Source organism: Eimeria necatrix, genomic scaffold, assembly GCF_000499385.1.
Source record: "Eimeria necatrix Houghton genomic scaffold, Enh_scaff645, whole genome shotgun sequence".
Lineage (NCBI taxonomy): Eukaryota > Apicomplexa > Conoidasida > Eucoccidiorida > Eimeriidae > Eimeria > Eimeria necatrix.
Genome location: NW_013654490.1, coordinates 1 through 10000, shown reverse-complemented (window position 1 = coordinate 10000; position 10000 = coordinate 1). Strand labels below are relative to the sequence as shown.

The 10000-nt window shown below is 58.8% G+C and overlaps 2 protein-coding genes across 2 annotated transcripts in view; both read left to right on the top strand.

The window, feature by feature from the left end:
• The window catches only part of ENH_00068340 (hypothetical protein, conserved), a gene marked incomplete at both ends in the record, with an annotated part of 11528 nt that extends 4438 nt beyond the window's left edge, over positions 1-7090 (top strand). Inside the window, 5 exons of the mRNA XM_013582436.1 lie at positions 1-1207; positions 1319-1773; positions 2010-2225; positions 2476-6820; positions 7028-7090. The exon at positions 1-1207 is cut by the window's left edge and continues 3439 nt beyond it. Of these exons, the coding sequence (XP_013437890.1) occupies positions 1-1207; positions 1319-1773; positions 2010-2225; positions 2476-6820; positions 7028-7090 (6286 nt within the window). The remainder of the gene's footprint in view (positions 1208-1318; positions 1774-2009; positions 2226-2475; positions 6821-7027) is intronic.
• A 2512-nt stretch (positions 7091-9602) lies between these two features.
• Positions 9603-9962, top strand: ENH_00068330 (the record flags this gene model as incomplete). The annotated part of the gene is made up of 1 exon (XM_013582435.1): positions 9603-9962. A coding segment is annotated over one exon (360 nt), but the record flags the coding sequence as incomplete, so codon positions are not given.
• Between the last annotated feature and the right edge of the window lie 38 nt (positions 9963-10000).

Sequence of the window (10000 nt, the reverse complement as noted above, 5' to 3'; positions counted from 1 at the left end):
CAGCAGCAGCAGCAGCAGCAATGTCCAGGTGGCATCCAACGTAGTGGTGCTGCTGCCATTCGCCCCCCCCTCAAAGTGTGGGGCCCTGCGGCTTGCTGAGGAGCTGAGGGCATTTTGTGCGGGCGTAGCTGCGGTTCTTGAGCTGCAGCAGCAGCTGCAGCAGCAGCAGCAGCAGCAGCAGCTGCCGCTGCTGCAGCAGCTGCAGCAGCGCCGAACCGCGGGCGTGTCCACTTCGGTCTTCCTTTGCCTGCCCCCTCCCGTCAGCAGCAAATCTCCCACAGGCGCCAGCGACAGCAGCAGCAGCGGCGCTAACAGCGCTGAAGGCAGCAGCAGCAGCAGCAACAGCAGCAGCAGCAACAGCAGCAGCAGCAACGGCAGCAGCGACTGTGGCACGGCGTGCTGCATGCAGTGTCGCATCTCGTTGGCAGAAGAGGCAGCTTCAAGAGTTTTGGAAAACCGCTTGCGGGGATGCCAGTGCAGCAGCAGCAGCAGCAGCAGCAGCAGCAGCAGCAGCAACAGCGCAGCAGCAGCAGCAGCAGCTACTGAGTCTGTTTCAGCTATATGGGCACCGTCTCTGGACATTTCTTTTGCTGCTGCAGCTCTTTGGCTCGCCGCTGGAGTGCCGCTGCGCGGCTTACTGCAGCCACCAGCAGCAGCAGCAGCTGTTTCTGCAGCAGCAGAAGCAGCAGCAACTGTTCCTGCAGCAGCAGCTGCTGCTGCAGCGTGGGATTCTGCTGCTAGTCGCCCAGAGCTGCTTCCTTTGGGGCGCGCTGCGCTCGCTGCTGTGAGGGCTATCCACAAGAGGGACTTGGAGCAGCAGCAGCAGCTGCCGCTGCTGCTGCCTTTGGCCTGCAGCAAGCTGCAGCAGCCCGAAGCAGCAGCAGCAGCAGCAAAGTTGTCTCCGTCCTTTCCGCTTCAGGACTCCCTTGAGGTCCGCCTTGCATGCGCGCAGCAAAGCATAAGCAGCAGCAGGTGCTGCAGCAGCCGCAGTGGGGCTGCACTGCTGCTGCTGCAGCAGCAGCAGCAGGCAAAGCGCAGCAGCACAGACAGCAGCAGGGAGTTCGCGAGCTTGCTGCTGCAGGCAGCAACGGACTGCGGTGTCTCCTTTGCCCTGCAGCAGCTGCTGCTGACGGCGGAGACCCTTAGCCCAGAGCTGCAAATGACCTTGCTGCAGCTGCAGGCCGCGCTGCAGCAAACTGGCTGGATGGTGAGATCCTGCTGCTGCTGCTGCTGCTGTTGGTGCTGCTGCTGCTGCTGCTGCTGCTGCTGCTGCTGCTTCGTGCACTTCCTGTGCGACTGCGGTCTCTCTCCTCTGCAGCTCAGGAGTCTCTTCTACGAGCCGTCGTGGGTGGAGTTATGCAGTCTGGCGGACCTGCTGCAGGCTCAGCAGCAGCAGCAGCAGCAGCAGCAGCAACAGCAGCAGCAGCAACAGCAGCAGCAGCAGCAAGTGGTGGGCCTGAGAGTCATGGGCCCGCAAACGATCCTTAACGGCAAAGGCCTGGACCAAGTGACCCTCATGGAGCGGCGGCTGCTGCGGGTGCTGCCGCTGGCAGCAACAGCAGCAGCAGCAACAGCAGCAGCAGCAGCAGCAGCAGCAGCAGAAGCAGCAGCAGCGACGGAGGATGCAACAGCTGCAGCTGAGGAGCTTAAGGGGGGAATCGCGCTGGAGCTTCTGAGTGTCTTTGTCTGCTGCCGCCTGTCTTATGCGGATGCGCAGCAGCTGCTGCAGCAGCAGCAGCAGCAGCAGCCGCACCCACTGCTTCGCTTCTACTGGTGAGCTGCTGCTGCTCTGCTGCCTGCTGCTGCTGCAACTAAGCGACGCGGCTGTGGAGAGCAGCTGCAGCAGAACTAACTGCAGCAGCAGCAGCAGCAGCAGCAGCGGTGGCAACTGCAGCAGCAGCAGCAGCAGTGGGTCTCTTCCATTATTTCTTGCCACCAAATTCCAAACAATGTCTCGGAAGATTAAGGAAATTAATTAATTCATTTTTGCTGCTGTTTTGCTGCTGCAGGCTACTGGGCGCGTTGCACCCAGTGCCCGTCGTGCTGCTGCGGCACCCGTTGGCCGCGCAGCATTTGCCTTGCTGCAGCAGCAGCAGCAGCAGCAGCAGCAGCAGCAGCAGCAAGTTCAATGAGGGGGGCATCAGTGACCTGTTTCTACTTGCTTCCGCCACGGGCCTGCAATGCGGCGTTGCTCTGACAGCTGCTGAGGCCTCCCGCATCCTCTCGTGGGCTAGGGTTTAGGGTTTAGGGTTTAGGGTTTAGGGTTTAGGGTTTAGGGTTTAGGGTTTAGGGTTTAGGTGTCGGCCCCTGGGGGGCTCGGCAAAGGGACAATTTTGTTGCCAGGGTTTGATTTCTCCTGTTGCTGCCACTAAATGCAGGTCCTGCTGCTGCTGCTCGTCCCGCGTGCTGATGCTGCACCGCCTTCCACTGCTGCTGCTGCTGCTGCTGCTGCTGCTGCATCTGTGTCTGCTGCAGGGAAGGACGGCTGCAGCAGCTGCGGGATTCCTTTGCTGCTACATTTGCTGCTGCTTGGAGCCTCCGCGAGAGCGCAGCGCTGCTGGATGCATGCGCTGTGCGGCAGCGGAGCCGCGAGGACTCAGCAGCAGCAGCAGCAGCAGCAGCTGTTGCTGCTGCTGCTGCTCCGGACGAAACACGCTGCAGCGCACAGCAGCAGCAGCAGGAAGTGCAGCAGCAGCGGGACGAAGGAGGCTTCAGCTCGTTGCTGCGGTGGACCAGCAAGCAGCAAAAGCTGCTGGTGCTGACTGCCGTTTACTGCTGCTGCTGCGACAGCAAGTCTGCGTGCAGCAGCAGTGGCGACACCAGAGAAAGCAGCAGCAGCAGCAGCAGCAGCAGCAGCAGCAGCAACAGTTGCTGCTGCAGCTGCTCCGGGGCACTCCGCGCAAAGGAAGCCAGCGCGTTCGCCTTGGCAGCAGCAGAATGCTCTGGTGTTCTCGCGGCGCTGCAGCAGCCGCCAGCAGCAGCTGCTGCTGCTGCTGTCCAGTGCCTGCCGTGGCCCAGCAGCAGCAGCAGCAGCAGCAGCAGCGCCAGCAACAGCAGCGGCAGCTGCAGCAGCAGCAGAAGCTGGAGGTTAACGCAGCAAGGCTCATCAGCCAAGCCAGAGGATACAAGCAGCAGCACTCCAGCAGCAGGCAGTAGTCCCACGTGCAGCAGCAGCACCGACGGCAGCAGCAGCAGCAGCAGCGACAGCAGCAGCAGCATTTCATTGCCTTTAGTGATGCGAAGCGTTGCGGCGCTGCTGCATGGGGGGGCATGCAGCTCTGAGGCAGCAGCAGCAAGCAGTGCTGCAGCGGGAACAAGTTCGGGAAAAATAACAACGGAAAAAGCAGCAGCAGCAGCAGCAGCAGCAGCAACAGCAGCAGCAGCAAGAGCAGCAGGAAGCGAGTTTCGGGGCCCGTTGCTGCATTCTCTGCAGCAGCTGTGCGGCTGCCAAGGCCGTCGGGCAGGGCTGCCTCAGCCAGTGCTGCTGCATGTGCTGCCGGAGGCCCAAGCTGCTGCTGCTGCTGCTGCTGCTGCTTCTAAAGGCGGCGGCCACCGCAGCAGCAGCAGCAGCAGCAGCAGCAGCGAGGACCCTGCAGCAGGAGAGTGGGTGTTGGGCTGGCGGGTGCCGGAGGCAGCAGCAAGTCTTCTTGTCGATGCTCTCAGCAGCAGCAGCAGCAGCAGCAGCACTTCCAGCTTGCTGTGGCGGCAGCAGCTGCAGCCGCACACAGCAGCAGCAGCAGCAGCCGCCGAGAAGCTAGCTTCTCACTGGAAAGCGCTGCACAAGAACCAGCAGGATCAGGCCCCGGCGGCGCTGCAGCAACAGCAGCAGCAGCAGCAGCAGCAGCAGCAGCAGCTGCTGCTGCTGCCGCGCAGGCAGCAGAAATCTGTAGAAGACACGCCATGTCGCTTTTTGCTGCACAGCGGAATAACATTTGGCGGCTTTGTGGGGGGAAGGTCTCGGGTTTGTATCTCCCGAGCAATGCTGCGGGAGCTGGCTGACTGCCTGCAGCAGCAGCAGCAGCAGCAGCAGCAGCAGCAGGAACAGCAGCAGCAGCCGCAGCAGCAGCAGCAGACCAACGCCTGGACGAGATGGCGCTCTTTGGGCAGTGCTGTGGCTGTGCTGCCGCTGCTGCGTCGCATTAGGGAGCAGCAGGAGCAGGAGCTGCAGCAGCAGCAGCAGCAGCAGCAGCAGCAGCAGCAGGCACTGTGGAGGAGCCCGGAGGCGCTTGCTCAGCAGAAACGGCAGCAGCAGCAGCAGCAGCAGCAGTTGCTCTTCCGATTCCCTTGGGGCTCCCCTGCAGAGATGCTGCTGTTGCTGCTGCTGCTGCTGCTGCGCGCTGCTGCTTTCCTGCAGCCCTGGAAGATGCGGCTGCAAAGCTGCTGCTGCTGCAGCAGCAGCTGCCGCTTCTTCGTCAAAAGCAAACGGCAGCTCGTAGTTGACATGCAGACTTGTCATTTGTGTCTTTTGGAGCAGTTCTTTGTTGCTAGCTGCTGCCCAGGGAGTCAGCTGCAGCAGCTGCAGCAGCGGCAGCAGCAACCGCGGCAGCAGCAGCAAGTGCAAAAGCGGCAGCAAGTGCAGCAGCAGCAGCAGAACGAGGGGCAGCAGCAGCTGCACCAGCTGGGTCAGCAGCAGCAGCAACAACAGAAGCAACTTGATGCATCCAGTGCACTTGCTGCTCATGCAGCAGCAGCAGCAACGCGAACAGGCGCACCCTCCGCTGCTGCTGCTGCTGCTGCTGCTGCTGCTGCTACTCCAGCTGCTGCTCGGGTTTCCGTGGAACGGCAGATAGAAAACGTGCAGCGGCCGAACAGCAGCAACACAGCAATTTCGGAAGCAGCTTCGCCTACTTCTGCTGCTGCTGTTGCTGCTGCTGCTGCTGCTGCTGCTGCTGCATGCTCTCCATCTGGATTCGCTCTGAAATCAGCAGCAGCGCATTCACAACAGCGGCCGTTGCAGCAGCGACACGAACATCTCAGGCAGCAGCAGCAGCAGCAGCAGCAGCAGCAGCAGCAGTACCATGGCAGCCAGCAGCCGCTGCAGCTGTTTCCCCCTGTTGCCGAATCAGCCGCCGTTCCCGCTCTGTCTGCAGCAGCAGCAGCAGCAGCAGCAGCAACAGCAGCAAGCGCCGGTGGCAGCAACAGTGGCAGGCGTGCTGCTGCTGCTTTTAGGAAAGCAGCAGAACTTCCTGATGCTGCGGCTGCTGCTGCTGCTTCTCAGATGCCTGCAGCACACCGTGCTGCTGCTGCATCTGGTGGTTCTTATGCTAGGAGGAAGGAACAGCAATCGCCGCGCGCTGCAGCAGCTGCAACAGCAGCAGCAGCAGCTGCTGCTGCTGCTGCGGAGTCCGATGACGAGCTTGTAGTTTACATAGACACAGAGAGCGACATTGATACTGCTGGTAATTCCCCGCAGGCAGCAGCAGCAGCAGCAGCAGCAGCAGCAGCTCCTGTTACCATAGCAGCGCCTGCGGGCTCCAACCAGCAGCAGCAGCAGCAGCAGCAGCAGCAACAGCAGCAGGGCAGCAATGCAACAGAAGCCCCTAAACCACTGCTGGAAGAGCTCCGAGAGCAGCAGCTGCAGCTGCGGCAGCACTTCATGGGAAAGCCACGGTCTCTGCAGCAGCAGCAGCAGCAGCAGCAGCAGCAGCTGCTGCTGCTGCTGCAACGATTGCAGCATACTGAGGAGCGAAGCCCTAGACCGCATCAAACGCCTCAGCAGGAGACACTTCAGCAACCGCGGCAGCAACCGCTGCAGCAGCAGCAAAAGCTACAGCAGCAGAAGCAGCAGCAGCAGATGCAGCAGCAGCAGCGGGAACAGCAGCTCTTTGCCTCCGTCTCTAGATCGCAAATTCAGCACCAATTGGGTTCTCCAGCGGCAGCAGCAGCAGCGGCAGCAGCAGCAACTGCAGCAGCAACACCTGCAGCAGCAGAAGAGTGTGACTGCAGCCAAAGCAGGCCGAGCAAAAGCGGTCTGAAGCGGCAGCAAGCCCGCAGCAGAAGCAGCAGCAGCAGCAGCAGCAGCAGCAGCAGTTCGCCGCAGTCAAAAAGACCAGAGACAATTGCTGCTGCCGATGCTGATGATGCTGCTGCTGCTTCCCTTGTAGTTATTACCTTGAGTGACTCTGACACTCCAGATGACCAGCAGCAGCAAAAACAGCTGCAGCAGCAGGAGCAAGGGCAGCAGCAGCAGCAAGGCCAGCAGCAGCAGCAAGGCCAGCAGCAGCAAGACTGGTCAGGTTTGCATTCACGAGGCGCTGTCTCTCCTCCTGCAGCGTCTCTCTCACCAGCGTCTCGAAGTGGGGCAGCAGCAGCAGCAGCAGCAGCAGCAGCAGCAGCAGCAGCAGCAGCAGCAACTGCAAGGAAAGATGGAAGCGCCTCGGGTGTTGCAGCGGCAGGCTGTTGTGCTGCAGCAGGACACGCAGCAGCAGCAGACACGGGAGCAGCGACAGTAGCCACGATGACGGCAGCAGTGACGAAGAAGCAGCAAGTGGAGCAGCAGCTGCTGCAGCAGCAGCTGCTGCAGCAGCAACTGCTGCAGCAGCAACTGCTGCAGCAGCCGGACGCTGGCCTTGGGGGGGAGCCCCGTAGGCGCGTGCTGCTGAACCCTGAGCAGCAGCTGGAGACTTCGACACCCCGCAAGAGGCAGCAGCAGCAGCAGCAACAGCAGCAGCAGCTGGTGCAGCGGCGCAGCACCTACATTGACCACAGCAGCAGCAGCAGCAGCAGCAGCAGCAGCAGCAGCACTGCTGCTTCCCAGGAGTGGTTTTCAAGCGAGTTGCTTGAGCACTGTTCTGGGGGGAGCCGCAGCGGCGGCAAAACAGTCCGGGGTTTGCTCATGAGTTACAAGAAAGGCGGGGTTCTGTAGCAGCAGCAGCAGCAGCAGCAGCAGCAGCAGCAGCAGCAGCAGCGGCTGCTGCTGCTGCTGCAGCGGCAGCGGCAGTGGCACCTCCAGGTGCTACAGCAGTATAAGGGCGGCTGCATGACAAGAGTCAGCAGGCTGCAGCTGCTGCTGTAGGGGCCCTTGCAGTTGCAGCAGCAGCAGCAGCAGCAGCAGTGGAACAATAAGCAGCAACAGCAGTGGGACTATTAGCAACAGCAGCAGGAGCAGCAGCAGCAGCAGCAGCAACTGATGCTGCTGCTGCGGTTGCAACAGCACGAGCATGTATTTGCAGTAGAAGCACCTCCACTCGAGGCGCTTCTGCTGCTGCTGCTGCTGCTGCTGCTGCTGCTCCCCTTTTGAGTTTGAATACTTAAATGGATATGGACTAAGATTTAGTTTCATTCCTAAGTTTTTGGGGACTCTGAATGCAGGAATTAGGGTTTAGGGTTTAGGGTTTAGGGTTTAGGGTCTAGAGTACAGAGTAGAAAACTCTTTGCAAGTAGCTCGAGTGTGTGGGTCATTCTGGACCCATCGCGCATACAAGGGTTTAGGGTTTAGGGTTTAGGGTTTAGGGTTTGTTTAAAGGTTGCTTTCAAACTTAGCTGCAATGGAAGCAGCTGACATGTTTTAGGAAATAAATAAATGAAGACCTTAATTGGCAGTTTTATTCAAAATTGTTTCTGAAAAATAAAAAAAAGTTCTGTCAAACATGTTTTAAAAGATTCACTTGCATGCACGAGCGGAGCTGTACGTACACCCCGTGCATGCGCGGAAAGAAAAAGTTGCCAAGTGCTGCGCATTCAGGTGTATGTACACCTGGGTTTTTCTGGCAGTGTCTGCAGCAAACATTTTTGTCTTTTTGTTTCATTTGCGCAATTTAAGATAATTGTTTTTTGAAGAAGACTTAAAAGATCTTTTAATTCATTTTCGGAAAATGCACCAAGTTTGTAGATATATAATATATATATGAACGCTGTGCATATACTTTGCAACACACATATCACACACACATATATCTATGTATATTTTATTATTCCATATATATTTCTGTACATATTTTTGAGCTTTTTGGAGTATTTGCATGCATGCATGCATGCGGGTTTATTGTTGTTTTGTTTGTCTCATTAATTTCAGGAAGATCTGCGGCTTGGCGCGGGGTGTACGTACACTGCAAGTTGAGGTGTACGTACACTGCAAGTTGAGGTGTACGTACACCGCAGGTGTCGGCTTTTTTTCGCAAAACAGCTTTTGGGGCCCTTTACACATGCATGCAAAAAGACTAAAAGCATTTAAAATTAATATTTCTTCATTTGCAAACACTTGGGATTCTTATTTGCACTTATTCTCCACTATCTTAGCCGCCCAGGCCGAACTTAGAGCAGCAAGGGGCTCGCTGCATGCAGCAAAATGCATAAATTTGAATTTAAATCTTTTTTGGATTTAAAGATTTCCAGAAATGAAAGTTCCGCAGTTGGGCCTCGCGTTCAGGTGTCTGTACACCTCAACAGCGCCCCTTGCGGGGCAGGCTGCGCTTTCCCCGGGCCCCCCACTAAACCCTAAACCCTAAACCCTAAACCCTAAACCCTAGTGCTGCGATAGTGCAAAAGCGAGGAAAGTCGCAGCCGTGGAGAAACCCCACACTGCGGCTAGTCAGTCCGGGTGTACGTACACCCGAGAAGGGCCGGCTGCAGCAGGAGCCTGTGGGGTTTTTTTCTACTTTGATTTTTATGGAGATTTTTTGGAGATTAAAAAAGTGGCATTTTGCTGCAGCTGCTGCAGCAAAAGCAGCCCAAGTCTGCGCAGCACCTGCTGCAGCACCTGCTGCAGCAGCAGCAGCAGCAGCACTTGTGCACACGGGGTGAAGAGGGTGTGTGTCTCTTCCTGTCTGTCTCCGTGGCTCTGCGTGTCCCTTAGGGTTTAAAACATTTAAAAAGAATTTGCAGCAGCATTAAAAAAGGCCGCAGCCAGCTGCAGCAGCAGCAGCAGCAGCACAGCAGCAGCAGCAGCAGCAGGAGGTGCGGCGGGGTCCTGGCAGCAGTGTGTATCGGCTAAAATATGGGGGCCGCAGCTAAGTGGAAGGCCTCAGCAGCGGAAGCAAAAGCTTCTGCCGCAAACGCTTTAACGCGCACCCGCAGCAGCAGCAGCAGCAGCAGCAGCAGCAGCAGCAGCAGCAGCAGCAGCAGGTTGCGGGTGTGGGGCACGGGGCGGCGGGGCGGTGCGTGCCGCTGCGTGGCGGTGTGTCTGCGTGGGGTTTGGAGGCTTTTGGTTGGGTGCGAATTGCAAAGTGTGGGGTTTTAGCAGCAGCAGCAGCAGCAGCAGCAGCGGGAGGTTTTCCGCTGCGGCGGCCCGGGGCGCGTGGCGGTGGTGGGGCTGCTGCAGCAGCAGCAGCAGCAGCAGCAGCAGCAGCAGCAGCGGCTTGGGCGCGCTTGCGCGGGGGTCGCGGGAAAGTTGGCGTTTCTGCGTAGGAGGTGATGGGGAAAAAGAAAGGAGTTGGAGAGGAAAAGAGGGCTGTTGGGCTATTGGGAAGTAGTGTGTTGCTGCGGGTGGCGCAGCAGCAGCAGCAGCAGCAGCAGGCCCCGCAGCAGCAGCAGCGGCGGCAGCAGCAGCGGCCGCAGCAGCCCATCGCGGCTGCTGCTGCGCGGCGTTGCTGCTGCTTGCGGCCGCTGCAGCCGCTGCGGCTCGGCAGCTCAGAGCATCCGCCACGTTCCCACGCAGCAGCAAAATGGAGACCCCCCCCCCGCAGCAGCAGCAGCAGCAGCAGCAGCAGCAGCTGCTGGAGCAGCAGCAGGAGGCCGCCGCGGACTTCGAAGACGAAGTCGTCGCCTCCTTCGACAGCCTCCCCCTCAACGAAAAACTACTAAGAGGCATTTACTCCTACGGCTTCGAAAAGCCCTCCGCCATTCAAATGCGGGGCATAAAGCCAATTATTGACGGCCACGACACCATCGGCCAGGCGCAGAGCGGGACGGGCAAAACGGCGACTTTTGTGATAGCGGCGCTGCAGAAGATTGACTACGACAAGCCGGCGTGTCAAGTTCTTATTTTGGCGCCTACGAGGGAACTCGCGCAGCAAATTCAAAAGGTCTGCTGCTGCTGCTGCTGCTGCTGCTGCTGCTGCTC